At 41.4% G+C, this 24648-nt stretch overlaps 1 protein-coding gene across 2 annotated transcripts in view; it reads right to left on the bottom strand.

Annotated features, from left to right (window-relative positions):
• Positions 1–23238, bottom strand: part of LCP2 (lymphocyte cytosolic protein 2) — a 78032-nt gene extending 54794 nt beyond the window's left edge. Inside the window, exons 1-3 of one of the 2 annotated variants that reach the window (XM_027841787.1) lie at positions 22944–23238; positions 20887–20949; positions 12260–12306 (exon numbers count right to left, since the gene is read on the bottom strand). In XM_027841787.1, the coding sequence (XP_027697588.1) occupies positions 12260–12306; positions 20887–20949; positions 22944–23021 (188 nt within the window). In that variant the 5' untranslated portion in view covers positions 23022–23238. The remainder of the gene's footprint in view (positions 1–12259; positions 12307–20886; positions 20950–22943) is intronic. The other variant, XM_027841786.1, reaches the window with a different exon arrangement.
• Positions 23239–24648: the final 1410 nt, after the last annotated feature.

Here is a 24648-nt window from a genome sequence, read left to right as displayed (position 1 = left end):
TGTGTGTGTGTGTGTGTGTGTGTGTGTGTGTGTGTGTGTGTGTGTGTATCACATCATGAGGCTGCCAGGGCTCATGTAACTACTGAAGGAAGGAAGTACCAAACCACACAGCCACACCAGTGTTGCAACAAGGGGGCTAACAGGAGAATTAGAATTAGGCCAGACAATTGCATTTGCAGAAAGCCGTGCCCGCCTAGGCTGTCCATCCATTCAGGAACACCCAGAGAATTTGGGAGAAAGCTTGCCAAGCTGAGGTATAGTCAGGAGATTTTTCCCTCTACTCCTTTCTGAGGCTAGCTAGGCAGAGCCTTTCCCTGAGAACCAGCAACAGCCAGTCTGATATCCCCCTCTCCTTGCCTTAAAAGGCAGTAAAGAGTTGCAGGTGACTCATTTTTCCTTCTCCCACACACATTCAAGACCCCAGGTCCAAGGAAAGAGGTTAAGACTGGGGTGGGGAGATAAATGAGCAACTGGAAGGTAATAGCTTTCTATTGAATCAAAGAGATGGAAGGAGTAGGGTTCTTTGTTCCTCTGGATTAGCTGAGAAGCAGGATGAGAAGAAACTCAGAGCAAGGTCTGTCTAGGCCCTGCCTAGTTCCCAGGAAGCTGTGTAGGTCTCTTGAAGAGAAAGATCAGACGATTCACGTCCTAATAATCCCAGATCCTTTACTAACACACGGAACCTTGAACAAATCCGTGGATTTCTTGTGCCACTGTTTTCTTATCTTTAAAATGAAGATCACAAAACCTACCCTGTCTAGGCCATTATTAAGGTTCAAATAACATAATATACATGAAACTATTTTTTTAAAAGCAGTAGAGATACCAAAGCAATGTAAGATATTATGGCCACTTTAATTATGTTCTTCCAAACAGCAACCAGTATCCTTTTTATAAGGTTTCTGTGCAGAAGTAAAGAAAAAGATGTTGGTGAAATTTTTCCCCCCTATGTTTTCTTGGAAAACAGTTTGATTTTGCATATATGAGGTCAGGAGTTGTGTCCCTCAGGATGATTTTAATAATAATAATAATTATTATTATAATGGCTCAAATTTGTATAGTATTTAAAGGTTTGTAACGTGTTTTACATGCTATTACATTTGATGCTTGCAACATCCTGTGAAGTAGGTGTTATTATCTCCATTTTACAGATCAGGAAACTGAGGGTGAGGGAGGTAAGATGGCTTACTCAGTCAGACAGCTGGTAAACATCTGATGGAGAGCAAGTCTAGCATCATCCGGTGAGCCACCTTCATTCACTTATAAACAAGTAAAAACGACCATTTTCCTCTTTTCCTATATGCCTTGTCTCTTCGTGGATAGAGTGTTGGAAATAGAGTTAGGAAGACCATCAGAAAGATCTCATAACCTCACTTAGTCTCAGTTTTCTTATCTGTAAAATGGCAATATTGATAATAATAACTATGGAACTTAGTTCACGGGGTTGCCATGAGACTTAAGTGAGATAATATGATGTAATGAGCAGGCCTAGGCAGCTCAGTGGATAGAGCACCAGGTCTGAAGTCAGGAAGACTCAACTTCCTGAGTTCAAATCTGGCCTCAGACACTTACCAGCTGTGTGACCCTGGGTAAGTGGCTTAACCCTTTTTGCCTCAGTTTCCTCATCTGTAAAATGAGCTGGAGAAGGAAATGGCAAACTACTCCAGTATCATTGCCAAATGGGGTCACAAAGTGTCAGAAACAACTGAACAAAAGATCAAGCAATGAGGTGGCAAAGTCAATAGAATGTTGGACTTGAAGTCAGAAGACCTGAGTTCAAACCCTCCCTTTGAGACTTACTAGAAGTGGCTCTGAGCAAGTCTCTCAACCTCTATTTCCTCTTCCGTAAAATGGGTGTAATAATAATACCTACTTATAACAGGGTTGTTATGAGAATCAAATGAGATAATTGTTGTTGTTATTTGTCCTTCATTCTTGAAGAGGACCATGGTATTGGGAAAGTGATGTAAAGTATTATATAAATGCTATTATTATTGTTATTATTACTATTGTTATTAATTATTATAGAGCTTTGCAAATCTTAAAGTTACAAATGTTGGCTATCATTATTCCCACAGACATTCCCTCCCAGCAAGGCCTCCCTACCCATGAAATAACTTGCCCCATCACACAGGCAGCACAGAGCAGAGTGAGCATCTTAGCCTGGGTGCTCTAATGCCAAGTCCTTCTCTCTTATGTTTTCATTCTTGACTTGCTCACTCTAATCCATTATGCTCACCACTGCACCAGCTCTCCCATCTCCTTTTTCATGGCTCATTTAAAAAAATTCCCATCTTTGATTGTTCCTCCATGCAGATGAGGAAATTAACTCAGCTATCCTGAAAGCACCCTTTGTGTTTTCCAGATGAATGCTGGTCGCTTAATAAACAGCTGACAGCAACCAGACCCTGTGAGCTGATTCAGTCCATGCACTGCTTAACCTTGATTTTAAAATAGTGAATACGAAGCCCTTGTGTGGCACAGCAGCCCCTGCAGGCCCTCATCCAAGTCCAAACGTGTCCCTCTGCAGTGCTCTACTTTAATTTATTCTTCAGGCCTTAATAATTCAATTTCAAAGCACAAATACCAGAAAAACTACACTATGTCTAGGCTCTCATCTGAGACAGTCCCATAAAGGCAGTCTTCCAGTAAATTCAGGCCCTTAAACTTCATCACATTCCCTCGTACTCCCCACCATTTTGCCTTGTGCCATTCTCAGAATTTAGAATTTTTTTTTCTACTATTTTACCCACCTTCAAGACCCTCTCAAGCACTACCTCTCCCAGGAAGCCCATAGCATATGTCTGCTAAGCATGATCTGGTGCCCTGTTTTCCATTAACTTCCTGTTTTTAAGTCTTGTCTCTGAGTAGATTATAGACTCCTTGAGGTCAGGGGACAATGTCTTATATTTCTACTATAATGTAACCTCCATAGCTCTCAGCACAACGAAAGGCCTAGAGTAGATTCTCTCTTTATACTTATGGTTGTTCATATGTTTCATGTTTGACTCTTCGTGACCCCATTTAGGGTTTTCTTGGCAAAGATACTGGAGTGGTTTGCCATTTCCTTCTCCAGCTCATTTTAACAGATGAGGAAACTGAGACAAACTGGGTTAAGGGACTTGCCCAGGAGCACATAGTTAGTACGCTTCTAAGGTCAAATTTGAACTCATGTCTTTCTAATCCAGGGCACAGCACTCTATCCACTGCACCACCTAGCAGATCTAATTAACTTCACACTGAGAAAAACTTTGCCCCTGAGCTATGGTAGAAATGGACATTGAGGGTGGGGTGGGGCAGAGAAGGCACTAGACAAAAGGGAGGCCCAGAGGCTGCCTGCCAGTGTTGCCTTTGTTTCATGGAAAGAAGAAAATGGGTCTTTCTTTGTCTTGGGTTATTGTTGGCAATGCACACAGAGAAAAAGGAGGGAGTAGGAAGCAGGAGAGAGGCTGAAAAGGATGTTGGAAGTCAAGAGAGCATTAGTCTTGGTTCCTCTAACTCACTGGTGACTTTAAGCAAGTTACTTTTCCTCTCTGGCCACAACACTCTGCACTGGAGGGATGGCCTGAATCAGGGCTCTAACTAGCAGAAGAGGTGAATAGGACTTCTTCTGAGACACTGGCATGGGGTAAGCATGGGGCAGGAGCCTGATTTCCCTCCATGACCACTGTCTCTATGTCTTGCCTTGCAGTCCTCTAGAGGCAAATGGTTCAATTGTCCAACAACCCCAGGGGATCTATTCCTTCACTTTTTGCATTTTACTCACTTATCTGTGACACTTCTCTCTCTGGGCCCCTCTTTACTCCTAAAGTACCTCAGGGCCAAGGGCCAGACTCTTTGGGGAATGGGCCACTCCCTTCCTTGTAATATTCATATCAGTAGTAAGTGCCCTAACTCCCATACCCCCTTCCTGCCCTCACTCTCATACATATACTTCACACACATTTAATTGAATTTGCCTCAGGCACAATCACCTCTAATTATCATGCTAGATTAAATTATTTTAAAACCCCTTCCAGCTCTAATAATTTATGAGTCTGAATTCCTAATCTGCCCCTAGGCATTTCACAAATGTCTTCCCTTAGTCAGAGGGAGAATCATAGTGTAATAGGGTTTTGCTGCACAAGTCCATCACCTGAGATTGAGGCACCTGTGTTAGAGAGAGCAGGGTCCTACTTCTGGGAGAAGTCATCCTTTGTTCTCCTGCCACATGTCTTTCCACTGGCTGTGTAACTGGAACAGACTACATCTTCAGAACTCCCAGAATGAGACAGTCTCATTCTGAGGATGGAGGAAGGGCTGCCTTCCTGCTCTCCCTGTGGCCCTGAGAATAGAGTTGGTGGTTTTAGTCTGTTTCATTTGTCTTTAGGTGCGGGTACTAGAATCTGCAGACCTAATAGCTCAAGACCCGGTGACCTTGGAAGTAGGATTCCAGGCCAGGTAATCTGGCCAGATGAACAGGGAAGCCTTCAGAAGCTGGGGTGCTAGGATAGAAGCCCAGCAGATTGTTGGGGTTGAAACTCGGTGGGACCAGCTCGGAGCCTAATCCCTCATCCCTCCCAAGAGACTGAGGGAAACAGTGGGTAGATTATTCTTCCCAGGCATGGGAAGGGAGTACTATTTTGTTCTTGCTATACATTAGAAATAAATATTCCTTTGTAAAAGCTAATCTGACTGTTAAGTGGTTAAATGGCCTGGGTGTTTTTGTTGTTGTTCAGTAGTTTTTTCAGTCCTGTCCAAGTCTTTGTGACCTCATTTGGGATTTTCTTGGCAAATGGTTTGCCATTTCTTTCTCTAGCTCATTTTACAGATGAGGAAACTGAGGCAGAGTTAAGTGACTTGCTCAGTGTCCCTCAGCTAAGAAGTATCTGATGCCAGATTTGAATTCAGGAAGATGAGTCTTCTTAACTTCAGGTTCAGCACTCTATCCACTGCTCCACCTAGCTGCCCGATCTGGTGTTTGAACCCCCTAAAATTCAGGCAACAAAATCACTGGGGGCATGAGCCAACGGAAGAGAGACAGCCATCCCTGATTTCCCTTTAAGGGCTCTGGAGAACTCTGGGGAAAGCACCATCCCTGGCCTTCAGATAGAAGGGGCCAGTGTGGTCACAGTCATAATGGGGTCATAAATTGAGAGGAGGAATGGACCTTAGAGGACATCTAGTCCAAACTCCCCATTTTACATAATGAGGAAACTGAGTCCCAGTCAAGCGAAGTGACTTGCCTCAATTCACATGGATAATAACGCTCAGACGCAGGATTTGGATTCAAGTCTGCTGATTCCAGGGCCAATGCTATACAACATCATCAGGTGTATCATCCTCACTCTATCCCCTACACTGAGAAGCAGTCATACTTGATAGACAGTGTGCTAGGTGCTGTGAGAGATACAAAAGAACTACAAAGTACCGTCTCTGCCCTCATGGAGCTTCAAATCTATATAATCATTAAGACAGAATCTCAGAAAACTGTCCTCTTTGACTCTTCCCCAACACATTTATCCGACCAGTGGCAAGCCCTGGAATTTCTTCCTCATCACTACCCTAGTATCTGTCCCCTCCTCTGAACTTCTGCTGTGTGAAATCTCTCATTCAGGTCTCATCTCACCATGTTTAGATTATTGAAATGTGCGTATGTTTCTCTGCCTCTGGATTAACCCTGCTCTGGTCACACTAATTAAGGATTCTGCATAGCACAGGTCTAACAAGCCATTTCTCTGCTCAAAAATCTGCTATGATTCCTCATCATTTATCTGGAATCCTCCAAAGTTCCTTCCAGCTTTAAATTTATGGCTTTTTATTTATTTGTTTCTATTTTTTTGGTCTGTGAGCCCAACCTGCTCATCTTTATCTTATACTGCTACCTTTAACGTACTCTACTTAGCCAAAGTGGAGTGTTCTTGTCTCTCTGTCCTCATCCCCTCCCCCATTTCTCCCCAATCTGGGCATTTTCACTGACTGTCCCCCCATGTCTGGAACGCTCTCACTCTTCCCTCATCTCAACCTCTTGGCTTTTCTGGTTTCCTTCCAGTTCTAACTAAAATCTCACCTTCTACAGGAAGCCTTCCCAGATTTTTTTTCATTCTAGTGCCTTCTCTCTCTTGCTTATCTCCATTTTTTCCTGTTTATAACTTATTGGCACACAATAGTTTGCATTTTGTCTTCCCGGTTAAGCTCGGAGCTCCTTGAAGGCAGGGACAGTCTTTTGCCTTCTTTTGTATGTCCAGTCCTTAGCACAGTGCTAGGCACATAGCAGGTGATTAATAAATGTGTATTGATGGATTGACTGACTTTGTTCAAATAAACCTCCATTCCTGGAATAGATTCTTCCCATCCTGGTTTCTGAAAACCTATTCAGGTCCCCTCCACATTCAAGCAAAGGTCATCTCTATCTCCTCAAATTCCTCATAATGCTTTGTCTATATCTTTTCTTTGTAAATTGAAGTTGACCTAATCAGGGACTTTAGAAGTCATGTAGCCTTTCATTTAATTTTACTAATATAACTTCTTTTTTGTTTTTTTTTTAATTAACAAGAATTTATTTTCTTTCCCTCCTCTCTTTCTTCCCAAAAAGAAAATAAAAAAATCCCTTGTAATAAATATGTGTAATTAAATAAAACAAATTCTTCTTTTGACTATCTCCATAAATGTATTTCTTTTTCTACATTTTGTATCCCCCACCTCTCTGTCATTTTACAGGTGAGAAGATTGAGGCATAGAGTGGTTAAGTGACTTGCCTAAGGTCACATAGATAATAATTAGCAGAGCTTAGATTTGAAACCATATCTGATTACAAATCCAGTGCTCTTTTTACTGTATTATACTAAAAAGAAAAAAAAAAGGCAGGGGGGGAGGGAAGGGAGAGCAGCCTGGTGGTTCAGTGGATAGAGCACTGGACCTGGAGTCAGGATGATTTGAGTTCAAATCTGGCTTTAGACACATACTAGCTGTGTGACCCTGAGCAAGTCACTTAACCCTGTTTGCCTTAATTTCCTCATCTGTAAAATGAGCTGGAGAAAGAAATGGCAAACCAGTCTAGTATCTTTGCCAAGAAAATCCCAAATGAGGTCATGAAGAGTCAGACACAACTGAAAAACAATTGAACAACACTCTAAAAAAGAAAAAAAATCGTCTCATCTGGCCATAGCCTTGGAATACATAGAAGAAAAGAAGAAATCTAATCCCATCATCTCATAAACCCTGCTCCCCAATATCAGCAGCTAGAGATTCAAGAAAGGACCTGAGCAATCATCTAATCCACCCTTCTCCCCATTTTACCTATGAGAAAACTGAGACCCAGAGAGATTAACTGAGTTGCCCACCATAGCAAGAAGTGGTGCACGAACCCAGTTCTTCTGATTTCAAATCATGCACTTTTTCCAGTGCTAAAAATAAATAAATAAATAAATAAATAAAAGCAGGAGATCTGAGACCCAGGGATGGCCACAACATTCTATACTGTGACCTAGGCCTGGCTACCGCCCTATAGCCACCTATCCTGCACTCTGCTTCCTGAATTGTGAGCCTCTGTTGCTCACTGAGGGAACAGCCCCATTTCCTTTCTTTCTAACCACTCAGCGGTCGGTGCTCGCCTTAGTATCTCCCCCTATCACTAACCCTCTCCCCCGGCTATCTCCTTTCTCATCTCTCCTCCCCACTCAGCTGGTGATGTACACCCTGGGACCCTCAGAGCCAGAGGTGACTTAGAGATCATTGAGTCAGGCCCCCTCGTTTCATAAAGAAGCTGGCTTCTTTTTTCAGTAAAACAAGAACACAAAACACTGCACATTTTAAAATCAGTGCCTAGCCTAGAGATCCAAATCTTTCCATACTTCTTTCTTCTCCTTATCCAGAAGCCAAAGTGAGATGGAAACCGAGGGACTGAAGATCCTGACCAAGCTCTTCAGGAGCGGGCTGGGAGGACTGACTGTCCTCAGCAGAGCAGTGCTGTGGGGTTTGCCTCCGCCCAGCCTGGGCTGTGTCTGTGGGGCAGAAGGGGCCTACCTACATAGTGTCATTTAAGCGGTATAGGATGAACCCTTCCTACTCCGACCAACTCCAACTCCTCCGCCTGCCAGCCAGAAATCACAGAATTAGAATTTCATTCCTTTTGATCAACTCAGAGGATCTGGTTTCAAATCTACTCCTGTGTGCCTTTGAGCACAAATTTAATTTCCCTGGCCTCTAGATGTGGGGGGAGGAGCGGTTGGGAGGGAGTCTACAGAAAGGGAGAATATAAGGGAGTTCTGACAAGAAAAGCAGGAAGAAAGAAAATATAAATGTCAGTGCCTTCACAACTGGGGGTAGAGCTAGAATAACTGGGGAGGGCCACAGGGAACCTCTCAGCCCCCACCTCCTGGCCTCATGACACCTCTGTACTAGTGAGCCTAGAGACACCACAATAGGCTTGGGAGGGGGCGGGGAGGGGGGCTGCCTCTTACGACATCCCCTTTCCGCTCTCCCTAGGCCTCCTCTGCGCAGAGGGGTGCAGGCCTTGAAGTCTCTCTCCTTCAGGGCTGAAGCTGCAAGCGTGGTGACTCATACCACCTTCTTTTTCATCTTCTTCAACAACTGCCGAAGTGCTATCTTCCTGCCTCGGGCTTGGCTTTCTTTCTACTTAACTGAGGAGCAATGTCTTCATGCCCTCACCAGCAGAATTACTCACCGAGTAGCTGGAAGAGAAGACAGGGTGCACAAGGACTCTTAGAGGGGCCTTCAGACCCCACCCGGTTCAATCTTCTCCATAATATGGGACAAGTGACAGCTGTCACCAGGCCTTTTACTGTTCTGGTTGTCAGCTTGTCATTAAATCCTAAAGTGTGGTACTCAGAATGAGATACGGTGTTCTAGGTATGGCCTAAACCAAGTTCTAGAGTTCCCTGAAGTCTCTCCTTCCTCACCTACTCTTAGAGTTATAGACCCTGTGCTGGAGATGTGGGTCCTCTACTTGAGATGTGGATTCCATATTTTCAGCACCTAGTATAGTGACTGGCACATAGTAGGTACTTAATACTTGTTGAATGAATGAATAAGTGAATGACTTCTCTCATTTCCTTTGGGCACTCCGTTGATGTGACTAAGATGGCAGATAAGACTTTGGGAATGGGGTTCCTGGTATTTTTTTTTTCAGCCTAGACCTCATCTCTTTGTTTTTCTTATCTTACTTTCTTCCTAACCCTATCTCTAGTACCCTGAGAATAGTAGTAGCTGTCCTCTAGGGACCCAACTTGCCAATTTGAGCAGAAATTGGGGAATGTTGCTATTTCTTTTTTTTCTTCTTCTGCTGCTGCTCCTTCTCCTCCTCCTCCTCCTTCTTCTTCCTCCTCCTCCTCTTCTTCTTCTTCTTCTTCTTCTTCTTCTTCTTCTTCTTCTTCTCCTTGGCCATCTTTTGTTTCAATTCTTACTTAGCCCTTAATCATTAAATGGTTGTGGCCTTAGACAAACCGAGACCTGGGAAAGACCTTAATTTAGAAAGGCCAAGGTCACCCACTGCATCCTGGGCCATCCCCAGTCCTCTTCACTTTTGTCTTGCCAATAGATTTTGATGCCTCTGGTGGAGAGAGTGAGGCTGATGACTTTGTGTAGCTCTGTCTCACTTCAAGTCAATTCACAACAAATCAAGACATCACTCCATGATGTCACTGGTCCTCTTCAAGAGCAAAAGATGAACAGCACCTTTTCAGCCTTATTGCATATTAATCTCCTTACCTACACTCTCCAGTTTACTGGAACTATCTTCTTGCGGAAGCTAGGTGGTTCAGTAGATAGAATGTCTGGCCTGGAGTCAGAAAGACTCAGTTTTATAGTTCTATCTCCCTGAATTCAAATCCGGCCTCAGACATTTACTAGCTGTGTGGCCCTGGGCAAGTCATTTAACCCTGTTTGCCTTGGTTTCCTCACCTGTAAAATGAGCTGGAGAAGGAAATGTCAATCCACTCCAGTATCTTTGCTAAGAAAACCCCAAAAGGGGTCATGAAGAGTCCAATGCAACTGAAAATGACTAAACAACAAAAACCCATCTTCTCTGCTGCTACCTGCTCCACACCACCAGGCATTGCCTGTGACCTGCATGCAAAGTAATCCTTGGCTTTGCCATGTGACCTGTAACTAAAATGTTAGGATTTTAGGATCCTTCCATTTGCCCTGTAGGTGAACCTTCCCGTATATGTTGTCTCCTTCAATTAGAATGTGAACTTCTTAAGACTGAGATGTCTTTGCTTTTCTATTTGTTTCTCCAATATTTAGTCGAGTGCTTTGCATACAGTGAGTGCTTAATAAATGCTTTTTCACTCATTCAAGCGCTATATAGTCCTGGCAAACTGGCCTTGTTGTTTCTCCCATTGCCACACCTTTGCATTTGATGTTCCCCACACCCCTCTTCTGACCTCTGCCTTTTAGAATTCGACAGCTCAAATGCCACCTTTTGCATGAAACCTTGCTTGAATCCCAGGGCCTCTAGTGTCTTCCCCCCAAAGTTACCTTGGATTTATTGTGAAAGTTTCTATAGACTTATACATGTCCATGTTGCCTTCCCCAGCCTCCTTGTGGGCAGGGATTCTGTCACTTTTTTTCTTTGTATCCCAGTCCCCAGTTCAGTGCAAGGCACAAAGAAGGAATACGTTAAATGTTTATTGATTGATTCCTTCCTCACTTCTTGCTTACTAAAGTTTTGCTGTTGTTTAGTTATTTTTGAGTCACATCTGACTCTCTATGACCCCATTTGAGGTTTCTTGGCAAAGATACTGGAGTGATTTACCATTTCCTTCTCTAGCTCATTTTAAAGGTGAGGAAACTGAGGCAAACAAGGTTAAGTGACTTGCCCCGGGTCATACAGCTAGTAAGAGTCTGAGGCCCGATTTGAACTCAGGAAGGTGAATCTTCCCGACTCCAGGCTTGGCATTTTATCCATTGTTCTACCTGCCCCCGACTAAAGCTTAGGGTTATTGATAATAAAGCCAGAAAATCTGAAGAAAGCACTAGAAACTGAGAGGTTCTAAATTCTAGTCTTGATCCCTTTCCCCTGGTGCTTCTTCATATATTCCTGGATAAGTTTCTTAAATCTCTTTGTTTCTCCATATGGAAAATAGATTCACTGGTTCTAACATCTTTCCTGCTCAAGGTCATGTTTGGTAAGAGTTCTAACACCATTCCTACCATTCTTTCATGGTGACACAGTGGAAGAAGTTTCACTCTTCATGACCTAATCAACATTGTATTCCTAGGCTTGTCCTTTATCATGTGGTTCACTTCCTTTGCATCTATCTCTTTAATAAACACCGTCACAAAAACCTCACAGGTCTGAACTGAAACCCACAGGTTTTGTTTTTGTTTTTAGCTTGGATTTGACTCCAAAAGTTTAGGACTTTTCTCCCCTCCTGGGTCGAACTCCTCTTTCAGGTCTGGTTGACTTGTCTATTTTCCTTCAGTCCCCACCCCATCTATACCAGGATTTTAATCTATACTTGCTCATCCTCAAGGAAGGGTCATCTATTCTGATTCTCTCAATTTAAACAAGATCAACTAAGGTTCCATATCTAGGTCTCCTGTCTCTCAGTCTATTGTTATTCAATATGGAATATAAAAAGGGGAAAAATAAAACAGGGGTTCTATTTTAAGTTCACCCCTGTGAATAGCAGCCAAACTGTGAATATGGTTCAAGTGAACCTTTGTTCATACCTTTCTTTCACCTCTTACTTTTAAAAGAGGTACGGTGGAAAGAGTGATGGGTTTGGAATTAAAGGACCCAAATTAAAATTTTGGCTTATTTGGGCAAGTCATTTGACCTTTCTGGGCCTTAATTTCCCAAAATGAAAATGACTTTTTCAGTTGTTTCCAGTTCTAAATTTGACCTTGGTTACCCAACACAATGTTTCATTTCCAGTTACTAACCCTATTCCTAGACATTCTGTTATCTCTCCCATTCCTAAAGGATGGCTCAGGGAACTAGGTATCATCCCCTCAGGCCACCTTAGGGTTTGATTATCCCTAAAATAACTTGGGCTTTGATAGACCATAAATCTGATCATCATCAACTAAATGGGCTGATGGAAGATGTTTCATCTTTCAGAGAAGTTGACTATCTGAGGTCAGGCCTGAACACCAGCCATTCCTTCCTCTTCAATAGTCCAGTCATCCCCCTCATTTCAGAAAGAAGTATATAAGCCTTATGGTTGATAATGGTTTAAAATGGCTTCCCCTCATCTTAATTCAAAATGGGTCACTTGATAAGAGATATTTCATAAGAAATAAAAGTACTTACGGTACTCGGAGCTTGGGAAATTTCTGAACATCATTCTCAGACAGGTTCTGAAACAAAAATGCAAATGGCATATTATTGGTCAAGAATAGAGACATTAGGGGCCTTTACCCTTTCACCAGGTCTGGTAGATTAGGTTGCAGTGGAATCACTCCTGAGAAGGAATTAGGATCTGTCTGTCATTGTCTCTTCCTCCTTCCCATCAAAGAAACCTCCAATCCCATATTTATTTGAGTATTCAAGTTTATCTAGTATTCCCCTTATAGTTTTTTGGAAGAGACCCAAGGCTCCTTATCATCTATATGATTTTTCATCTGTCAGATAAGCTCTTTTGCCAATGGCAGCAATGTTAAACCTTTGAAGGCTGGGCAAGAGTGTCTGAAGAGGACATACGATCATTGATGGGATAGAAATTATCTCAGAGGCATCCAGTCCAACCTTCTCTTTTGTTGATGAGAAAACAGAGAACCCAAAGAAAGGATGTGACTTTCCCAAGGAGACATATATAAAATGTTGCACAGCCGATTTTTATCCAGTTCCTGTGCCTCCAAACCCTGCGTTCTTTCTCCAGCCTCTGCTGTCACTGTTCAATCTTTTTTGTGGAGAGTAAATGGAAGAACATTCAATCACTTAAATTTCTCACTTCTTCAACCACTTCTACCAATTATTCAAAGACTGTGAGAGGGGCAACTGCTAGTCACAATATTTAATATCAGTCTAGCCTTATTTTCATCTGGTGCTTTCTTTTTCCTCTACTGCCTCATTTAAATCTCTTGGGAGTCCTGTGAATTAGGCAGATACTATACATTCCGTCTTACAGAAGAACAAAATGAGGGTAAAGGAGACTGAGGAACTGGCCTGAAGTCATGGACATAATGAGCTGGAAGAACCAGCACTCCCATCTAGGACTTTTGTTTCCTTGTCCATTCATTATTCATTATGCTTGTACCCTATTAAGGTTGATATCCAAGTGAGCCTGATGGCAAGTCTCATGAAGATGCTGTGCTTCCATCAGGCCATCTAATGTTGCTGCTAGGCCTAATATCTACTTGTAAAGGTAATGAGCATCAGGCACTGGTGCTGATGGAGGCTGCAGCCTGGGGATGTCAGCCACAGTGACCTAGAATTATTCATCCTTCAATAAGTCAATCAGCCAACCAGCCAACAAGCATTTTAAGCATCAATTATGTACCAGGTACTGTTCTGGGCACCAGGAATACAAAGACAAAAATGAAGACAGTGCCTGACCTCAAGGAGCTTACTTTTTATAAAAGGAAACAAAATTTACACAAGGTAAGTGGAGAGGAGAGAGGCACTAGTAACTGAGGTAACCAGAAAGATCTCATGTGGATGGTACTTGAGCTGAGCTTTGAAAAAAAACCTCGGGGTTCTAAGAGGCAGATATGAGAAGGGGTAGATTCCAACCCGTGAAAAGATACAAAAACCTTCAGGAAACAAATATGAAGCACCTTCTACGCAGAGCACCTCATTAATTCACTCCCTCATTTGTTCATAGTACAAGAGATAGCCTGATACCATATAGGGATGATGTCAGATTCAGGAAAATTTTGGTTCTACTCCCTTATCTGATACATATACTAGATTAGAGATGATGCATATCTAACTTCCCTTAACTTCTCATTGCCCCAGGCAAATCTTTAAAAATATAAATTTCTCCTGTTGTCCATCTTCATTGGTGTGGGGGTGGGGCTTTCTACACTTAAAGTTCCGTACCAAGATGAAACCACAAGTTTGGATTCCATCGGGCCCCACTCCCCCCACCAAGATTATATCATGCACTGTGATGAGGCAGAATTGGTTGTGAGCAAATTCTCATGTTCTAGCTAAACTCACTCTCAGCTATTTATAAGCCTGGATCTCTGATTAAGGGTAGAGAAGCTGTCATCACAGTTTCACTCCCCTCCTTCCCCCTACATGACTGTTTGTTCAGGACACAGAAAGCTCATTGTCCAGGCATTCCCAATTCTCTTTGACAGTCCCAGACACTTGCCATGTCAGTCTGGCAGCCGATTGGGCTGCCAGGATTATAGGCCCCCAAGCTTTGTTTTTTAGGAACAGTTTTGGGCAGATGACCAAAGCCAGTAACAGAGAGAAGCAAACACCTAGAAGTACCAACAATTAGTACTTAATAATGTTCAAAGTATCCTACATATGATCTGTCATATGACCCTCACAAAAATTCTCACAACAGCTGTTGTTATACCCATTTAACAGATGTGGCTACTAAGTCTCTGAAAGTTTAAGTGATGGGTAAACATGAAAGAGAAACCATAAGGGATGCAATAAAGTTAAACTGTTTATATTCCCATATGGGAGGATTATACATATAACTCCTGAGAATTTTATCATTAATAAAAAGAAGTCTACATAATTAGAGGAAGTTAGAAGTTAGTTAGAACTTAGAAGAAGTTAGAAAAAGTTTACATAGAAGGAGGGCATGAGTATGAATCTATTATGTTGGGATGATTTCCCCCCTTCCAAAATGAAAAGTTGAGAAAGAAGGAGGGGGGAAGGGAGAGGTAGAATGGGGAAAATTTTCTCACATAAAAGAGGTGTTCAAGGAAGAGGTTTGTAGTAGAGGGGGCGAAAGGGGGATGGACAGTGCTTGAACCTCACTCTCACTGAAATTGGTTTAAAGAGGAAAGAATATATATATATATATACACACTCAGTTGGGTTTAGAAATTTATCTTACCTAATAGGAAAATAAGGGGTAAGGAGAAAAGAGATGTTGGATGGGGGAATAAAAGGGAGGGTAGATTAAGTGAGGCTGTGATCAGAAGCAAAACAGGCTTTTGAGGAGGGATGGCATAAAAATAGAGAGAGGAGGATAAACAGAAGAAAATAGAATGGAGGGAAATATACAGTTAATAATTATAACTCTGAATGTGAATGGAATGAACCCACCATAAAACAGAAGCAGATAGCAGAATGGATTAGAAACCAGAATCTAACAATATGTTGTATTTAAGAGACACACTTGAAACAGAAAGACGTATGCAGAGTTAAAATAAAAGGCTAGAGCAGAATCTATTATGCTTTAGCTGAAGTAAAAAAGGCAGGGGTAGCAATCATGATCTCAGACAAAACAAAAGCAAAACCAGACCTAATTAAAAGCATAATCAGGGAAAATACATTTTGCTCAAAGGTACCACAGGCAATGAAGTGATATCAATAGTTTTTACAGCATTTCTCTGATAGTTCTCATTTCTCAAATGTACATATACATATATGTATGTATATAAGTAATTGAGTCAGATTTATAAAAATGAATCATTCCCCAATTGATAAATGGTTAAAGGATACAAACAGGCAATTTTCAGAAGAAGAAATTAAAGCTATCTATAGTCATATGAAAAAATGCTTTAAATCACTATTGATTAGAGAAATGCAAATTAGAACAACTCTGAGGTACCATCTCACACCTTTCAAAAATAACAAATGCTGGAATGGATGAGGGAAAATAGGTACATTGATAAACTTTTGGTAAAGTTGTGAGCTGGTCCAACTATCCTGGGGAACGATTTGAAACTATGTCCAAAGGGTTATAAAACTTTGCATATCCTTTGACCACTACTACGTCTGTACCCCAAAGAGATCAAAGAAAAAGGAAAAGGACCTATATATTCAAAAATATTTATAGCAGCTCTTTTTGAAGTGGCAAAGAATTAGAAGCTGAGGGGATGCTCATCAATTGGGGAATGGCTGAACAAGCTATGGCATATAATTATGATGGAATACTGCAGTCTTTTAAGAAATGATGAGGGCATGGTTTGAAAAAACAGCAACATGGTAAGACTTACATGAACTGCTGCAAAGTGAAATGAGAACAGGGAAATCATTGTGCAGAATAACATCAATGTTGTAATGATGATCAACTGGGAAAGACTTGGTCAATCTGATCAATGCAATGAACCCAGATAATTCAAAGATGGCAGGATGAAAAATGCCATCCACCTCCAAAGAGAGAGAACTGATGAATTCAGTGCAAATTGAAGTAGAAATTTTCTTACTTTCTTTTTGTTTTTGCAATATTACTAATATGGAAATATGTTTTGCATAATTTCACATGTATAATTGATATCATTTTGCTTGCCTTCTAAGCTGGTAGGGGAAGAGTATGAGGGAGAGAGAGAGTTTGGAACTAATTTAAAAAGAAAAGAATGTTAAAAATTAATAAATAATAATTTTGGGGGGGAAAGAAAGAAAAGATATGAAGAGTAGAATGGTTGCAGCAATGGCTTTAGAAAAATCTGAGACTCATACGAACTGATGCAAAGTGAAGTGAGCAGAACCAGGAGAGCATTGTAGGCAGTAACAGTGATATTATAATGATAATCAACTGTAAAAGACTTAGCTAATCTGATCAAGACGTGATTCAAGACAATTCCAAAGGACCTATGATGAAAAATGCTATCCACCTCCGAGAGAGAACTGATGAAATCTGAATGCACACTGAAGCATACTTTTTCTCTTTATTTTTCTTGCTTTTTTGTATGTCTTTTTACAACATGCCTAATATGGAATTATGTTTTGCATAACTTCACATGTATAATTTATATCATGTTACTTACCTTCTCAATAGGTTGGGGTAGGGGTGGGAGGAAGGGAGAGAATTTGGAATTCAAAATTTTTAAAAAATGAATGTTAAATTTTTTAATGTATATTGGAAAACATTTAATGAAATAAAAATAAAACGGAAAAATTAGCTACAAAAAGTTAGTTACTTTATAAATAACTGTAATAACAATAGCTAGCATTTATATTTTATACTCTCTGCTGGTAGCCCAGTGCCCATTGACTGGGATTTTGGAACATGAACTTTTAAGCCATTTAAGCCCTGGTCCCTAGAGACTTAGGGTCTGCAAATGACATGATCTCTCAGGATACCTTCATCCTTGTATTAGCCATCTTTAAACATAGTGATTCAGGAGTCTTATGTGGTTATTTTTGAAATGGAGGTGGGGGATGAGTAGTGTATATTTGGAGGAATTGAAGGTGTAAGGCTAGTGGCTAGCATCTAGGTCCCATTTCTTTATTTAGCCAACTTGTTTAGGGAATAGAAAACCACTGTTAACTCAGTTGATTGGTTACCAGTGCATGGATGTTTTGCTTTTCACAGCAGGGTAGACTAAGCTATCTATTGGAGAACTCTCATCAGGCTATTGGAAGAAGGGCTTGAGGTCAGTCTTTCCCAAACAGTTTAAGGCAAGGTTGTATGGAGAAATACAAAGATTTTTTGAAGCCTAATGGGAGTCATATTTTGGGGTGTCTGAGAATGTTGCTTAGTTAATAAGCCTTCTTCAGTGCACACCAAGATGCCCCCACAGAGCATATGCATAAACCCAAGTTTGGAGTATATTCTAGGACAAAAAACTTTTGACCACTGTCCCTTTCTCTCATTCCCTCTTTCACTTTTCCCTCCTCCTTCATGTCATGGATAATCAGAACTTTCTCTAAGGAGGCCAGAGACAACAGGAGCTCAAGTAACAGTTTGGAGCCAAAGAGATCAGAAATAGCAGCCCTGATATTATCAGAGTAGTAGAGGAAACCATTTCTTCATAAGAGAGTCTGAAGTAAAACTGAGGCCCACAGAGGGGCTTGTGAGGGTCTGGAATCATATAATCTCTGTCAGATCTATGGGTAGTACCTTAAAGATCACCCTGCATTTCACAGAGGAGGGAAAAGAGGCTTAGAAAAAATAAATTATCTAGAGGGTCACACAGAGAGTTAGTGGTCAAGATGAGATTAAGACAAGTTTCCAGATCTAGTTATCTCTTCCCACAACACCACTGCATCAGCATAACATAGTTCATGTGAGAAGCTAAGGACTAGGAGATAGTGAATGGAACTCAGAATGGGGGATGTCTGGCTTGGAAGCAGTTTATATGGGGAAAAGTCTGGGGTTTTTAGTTGGTGACACACTGGGTATGAGTCAGTCATGTGATAGAGCTGCTAAAGCAACTAACATAGGCTGATGATGCATTAATAGAAGTACAGTGTCTTAATCAAAGGAAGCTACAGTCTCACTGTCCATTTTGGTAAGAGCACCCCAGGAGGACTGGGTTCAATCCTGGTGTCACATTTAAGAAAGATTTGGACAAGTTACAGTGTATTCAGTGAAAAATGGTCAAGATGATAAAGTGGCATTATGGGGAAGGGTTGGAGGACCTAGCAATGTTTAGTGGAGAGAACAGAAGAAGAAAAGATAAAGGAGAGACATGATAGCTATTTCTGTCGTAGGGCTATCATATAGAAAAGAGAGGGTTGTTCTGTGCTGTAGTGGATAGAGTATTGGATACAAAGTTAAGAAGATCTGAGTCCAGATCTTGCCTCAAATACTTACTAGCTATATGACCTCTAGGCAAGTCACTTAAGCCTTTATCTGTCTCAGTTTCTTCATCTATAAAGTAGAATAGGACTTCCCTCAGAGAGTTATCATGAGGATCAGATTAATCATATATGTAAAGTGAAATGTAGATGTTAGCTATTGACTATTAATATTCCAATACTCCAGTGGAACTTTGATCTCAGCCATAAGGGAATTCCTTTCAGTTTTGTAGAATTCAACCCATCCACACCCACCCATTTTGCTTGACTCTTGCCCATGTCTCCTCCCATAATTTCAACACCGAGGACACACCTATCATTTTGGGAGGCTTCCTTGAGTTATCTGGACATTACAAGTATACCAGTAAAGTATGTGGGATGTCCATTGGTATTCCTCTTGCTGTGTGGCCTGGCTTTTCTTCTTTTCCCATCATATATTTTATTTCTCTGGCATCCTCCTGTACATTGCTTCTGCTGTGCAATTCCTTGTTTGTGATGTATTTTAACCTGCTTACACCTCCTATGTATCATGTGTTTGGGACCAAGATAAGAAAAAAACAACTTTGAATGACTAGAGCTATTGAGAAATGAAAATGGCCATTTCTAGGAAATAAGGAGAAATATTCAAGTAGAAGGGGTATGCAAGAGGTATAAAGCTGGATTATGTAACTGCTAAAATCCTTTCTGATGCTAATTCCATGACTAAGTTGCTCCTCCAAATCCCATCCTTTCATGGAAGGAATTTTTCCTTCTGAGAAGAAAGGAATCCAATCCTTCTTAATTCTAGTGCTTTTCCTCCATTAATTATCTCCTATTTATCCTGCATATTTCTTTGTATGTTAGCTCTCCCGTTAGATTGTAAGCTCCATGAAGGCAAGGATTGTTTGTTTGTTTGTTTTTGCCTCTTTTTGTATTCCCAGAGCTTAGCACAGTACTTGGCATAAACTAGGGAATTAATAAATGTTTATTGATTAATTGACTGGTTGATTTATAGGGAATTCAGGGCTAAAGTGACTTCCCTGTCTCAAATCCTAGGAGGACACACCTGCTCCATGAGCATCTCCGAGGAGGATTCCTATTTGGCTGAAAAAAGCCAATACATCTTTAGTTGTGCAATAGTCATGGGAAAACAAAGAGCTTGGAAAGAGGGTTTAGTGAAATCACAGTGATAATTAGTTACTATTGTGATTTCAGAGGTAATTTCCATAAACTTATGCTCTCAACTGTGGAGACTCTATCGTTAGAACTTTACCATTACCCAAAGGTTTTAATTCTTGTAAAAGTGAAAATTGTCCCAGAAGCGGAGCCTAAAGCTTTTCGTACAAATAGGTTGTATCAATTCCCTTCAACCAGGGTGGGGAGAGAATGTTCACATCATGACCTAATGATTATCCTTGAGTATAGGCCCTAGTCTATAAGGCTACTGACCTCTGAGTTCAAATTTATCATGATCAGTGTTCAGGCACCTGCAGTTGATTCACTCTAGATTAAAGTATTTAGCTTCCTTTGCCTGGTCTAGTACAAAACCCATAGCCCCATGACATCTACAAGCCATCCAGAACCAGACAATGTCTTGGACCAAATGGGATTCAGTTAACTGTAATGCAACGTTGATTGGCCTAGATATGGCAGTGAAGTAAAGAATGAATCTTCATTGTATTTTAGTACCTAATTATCAGCCCCTCCCCCATTACTTTCCATTTTTTAAATATGTTTATATATGCACATTTGTCTCCTCTAAAAGAATAGAAGTTCCTTGAGGGCAAATAATATTATCTTTTTGTCTTTGTACACTCAGCTCATAACACAGCTATTGGCACAAAGTAAGCACTTAATGAAAGCTTGTTGATTGATCCTTTTTGAATGACTAAGTGTTCTGTTAGTGACTTGCATGCCTTTATCCTCAATAACCTTATATTCAGCTTAGTATATGTGTCTACATTCCTATTCTTTGAATTTCCAGAACCTGTCTAGTTTAGCTATTATCAGTCAGTTATGCCTTAGTGTGAATGAAAGATTTGAAAGTAGAATGTTTTGAAAGAAAGAGAGAGAGAGAGAGAGAAAGAGAGAAACACTGGGCACTGAATCAGTGATTCTCAGAGTTGGAGTGGGGTTGGGATGAAGGCACTGAAAACAAAATTTTCCTTCTTCTCCATTTTGCCTCACCCTGGTCCAGGATCACAGCATTGCAAAACCAGTGGGGTGGGGCAGTGGGGAGAGGAGCATTCAGATATTATAATTCCAAAGAAAAATCCAGCCACATAACTGGCCATGCTTACCAGAAACCTTGGACCACTTATGTGGTGCTTCTTCACTACCTTCTCACAATCTTTGTAGTTAAGCTGCCAACAGAAAGGGAAAAAGCATTGTCATCAGCAGGCAAGAGTTGTCCTTCATTCCCCCTCCTCTGTCTTCAGATCGCCCTAAGAGCCCAACAATGGGGGAAGTAGCTACAGAACCAGACCTCATTCTCTTCCCCAAATGCTAGGGATGTGCACCACTCAGGTCGCTATAAGACACTTTCACTAGCTCTCAAACTTCTGCAATGGGTAGCTCTCCATTGAGATGGTTGGAGGACCAGCCCATGAAGGAAGAGGTTGCTGTCACATTGGTTTATGGATAAAATATTCACATCATTGCCTTACTAGCTGCTTAAGACTGAACCTTCTAGCTGAGCTTTCATGTCCTCAAGGTGTTTACAAATTGTTTCTCTTAAAAACACATGCTTAATCATGTCTCTCAGCTCTGAATTCTGGGGAAAATCAAATTCTTCTACTTATTACCATCAGTGACTGAAGGATCTTTGCATAGTGCTGGTTTAGACACTGATGACTTTAATTCAAGAGATATAAATGGAGAGCCCTACCAACCGGAGTCCAGAAAACAAAAATCTCTCTCCCATTGAGTTCCATTCAGAAAAAAATGCATAAAAGGGTTTTGAAAATTTGAGCCTACCCTTTCTCCCGTTTTATTGATTGGGAAGATAAGGACCAGAAAGTGAAGGTTGTCCAGTGTCACACAGCAAGTTATGGATAGAGTTGGAGGTCAGATCTCCTAGTTCCTGATCTAGTGCTTATGAACCACTCTGGGCTTAGAAGTCATTTTGCTTCCACTTTCTCCAGTGAAAGTCAATTAGAAAATACAGAGCTCCTGCCCAACAAGCTTTGTTGGGATAGAATGGGTAAGAAGGGGGATTGCCAAGAAATAGAAGATGTAGGCACAGCTTTGAAGTCTACTATTCAGTTGGGAGAGCAAAACTAAGCTGATGAAACAATTGAACAGGAACATGAAAGCTCCTCCATTTCCTTGACCTTCTTGGGCCTCCTATCTAGGGAATTAAGGGAGGTGAATAATAACAGTTAACATTTACAGGCAGCTTAATATTTGCAAAGTGCTCTACGTATATTATCTCATTTGATGATTAACACATTTCTCTTCTGAGGGGGGAGCCAGAGGAGGTCTTTGGCTGGCTGCTTCATTAGGAAATGTTGCTTCCCCTCCTCTCTCCTCCTCTCCCCTCCATGATTAAAACAACCCAGGTTCTACCATCTCATCCCTTTAATAACTCCACTGACTCCAGGATTACTCCCAGCCCTTGAACCTGAAGCCTGGTTTGAATATTACTTGGTTCTCGTTGTCACTTGACTTTGGCCTCTGGGCATGGGAGGTTGCCATATTTTGGAAGGTCAGAGTCACCAGTAGGTGTTGCCAGTACATTCTCTGGTCCCTGGAGTTAGACTTCCCCCACCCAAGTTATGCACTTCTCTGGCTTTACCTGGCCCCATCAATCTTTCATTCCCTTATAGAGAAAACTAAAGACCATTGTTTATTAGAAGCCTGGACTAGGACTCAGGAAACCTGCATCATAGAACCTATTTTGCCACTAATGAACTCTGTGGCTTTATACAAGTCATCTACTCTCCTCTTTGGGCCTCAGTTTCCTCATTTGTCAAATGAGGACATTGAACAGGATGATCCCTTTGGACTCTGACATGTAAGAATTCTACTCTGTCCCATTCATAATTTGTAAAGTCTTCAATTCAGAAGAGGATCGGGGTACTTTAGAAAGCATCCCCTTGCATTGACATTTGTATGATGTCAAATCAAATAGAAGATAGGAAAAAATGGGTGGCCAGGGATTTCTCAGAAATCAGATCTAGTCCAAATTCAAAATCCAAGGAGAAAAGGACCCTGTGACTTCTTGATTGATTGTCTTAAAAGCCCGACCATGGTCATCTGGGTAATCCTTCACTTTTTCCACACTGGAAACAGTTCTCACTCTTCTGCACTCCGGGGGAAAGATCCTTCTACTAAAAAGGGGAAAAAAAAAGCTTACCTTCTTGAAGTAATCGGCCAGCTCATCAGGACCCCAGGCCAGGACCTCGGACCGGTAGGGTACATTACTCAAAGCCATTTCTGTCTATCTCTTTGGAAGACCCTCACACTCAGGCCATGAGTGGGACACCCACTGACAGAGACAGTGGTGAAAGTCAGCGATTCTGAGTTTCCAGCAGCACCTAGAACTCCTTCATAGGACAAGACAATTTGGTGCCTGCATTACAAGGCAGTTGTAGCCCAGACTCCAACGGCTTCCTCTACGAACAAATATGGTCTCTTCTCAGAAAACCAGCTAGCTCGTTTCCTTTACCACTTCCTTTGCTGGGTTCTAAATAAGTAAACAAGGAAGTTCGGCTGGGGGGGGGAGGCGGGGGTATTGAAATTTGGAACATACATTCATCTTCTTGCCTGGTAATTTCCTAAGGGGCTAGAAAGAGTCCCAGCTGGGATTCTTGTCTCCCCAGCCTGGATGGGAGGGGCAATTAAAAGGACTAAACCTTTAAACATATTTTTAAATGCCAAGTTGATTGAATATTTTTCTGATAAAACTAAGGCATATGTATGTATACGTGAACAGAGAGCAGTCAATAATCATCTACTAAAGGGCTTACTCTGTGCCAGGCACTGTGCCAACTTCTGAGAATACAGAGAAAATCAAAAAACACAGATATAGACTTAATAGCACATGCTTAAGGACATTTGCACACATATGGCCCTTCTAGGCAATGGCTTGTTAGATATAATCTATTCTGAGAATTTACCTGAAATAGCGATAGATTCAATAAATCTGTAGGGAATGTTATTTGTTTGTTTTTTAATGATTTCTGTTTTTCTCCAAAGATTTATCAAAAGAACATGCCACCCATAATAACTTGAGATTCCTTTGACTCGTGAGAGGTGATAATCAATCAATCAATGAGGGTTTATTAATTACTTATTATGTGCCAGGTACTGCACTAAGAGCTGACAAGAGTTATCTTTTTAAGGGAATTGTGGGAAGATGGTGGAATAAAGCAAGAAACTACCCAATAATTTGAGCTCTCCCAAATTCCCCTACAAATAACTTAAAATAGTGCCTCAAAGTAAATTTTAGAGCAACAGAAATACTTAAAAGTCAGGATAAAGCAGTCATCCAGCATAAGACAACTTGGGAAGGCTTTAGGAAAGATCTTACCTCCCAGGTTGGTGATCGGACCTGATTGAAGTGCAGATACCCACAGGGCAGATGCTGCTGATCAGCTAACAGCAAGACCTTGGAACAGCTGTATAGGTGGCTGCCTTAGCTCCAGGAGCTTTCACCCCATAAACAGTGTTTGGGTAACTGATCAGGGCAAGATCGCAGGAGCCCTTCTCTGGATCTGGCATTGGGATGCTGACCAGATGTAGGCCCAGGCTGTGGCTGCTTGCAAGGAAAAGCTAACACACGTTGGTGTCAGGGGTCGTAGAGGGGAAGGACCCTGCTGTTTGTACTCAATTGAAGAAGAGAAGAGTCCCTGGTTTCAGTTCCAGGACAAAGGGGTGAGCTGAGGCTTTCAACTTCCTGGAGGATTGCAGGGAGCAGGGAATTTGGAGTGGTGGCAATGGTGGGGGGTCCTGATCAAGGCTCAGGGGCAGAGAGGAATACCTGAGGTCACTTACAGACCAAGGTGTGAGCCAGAGGAGGAATGGCAACACTTGGCCTTGGATTATCAAACTTTGCAAGA

This window comes from Vombatus ursinus, unplaced genomic scaffold, assembly GCF_900497805.2.
Source record: "Vombatus ursinus unplaced genomic scaffold, bare-nosed wombat genome assembly UNPS02014863.1, whole genome shotgun sequence".
NCBI lineage: Eukaryota > Metazoa > Chordata > Mammalia > Diprotodontia > Vombatidae > Vombatus > Vombatus ursinus.
Note: the sequence above shows the minus strand (reverse complement) of the source record. Positions and strands in the feature narration are given on the sequence as shown.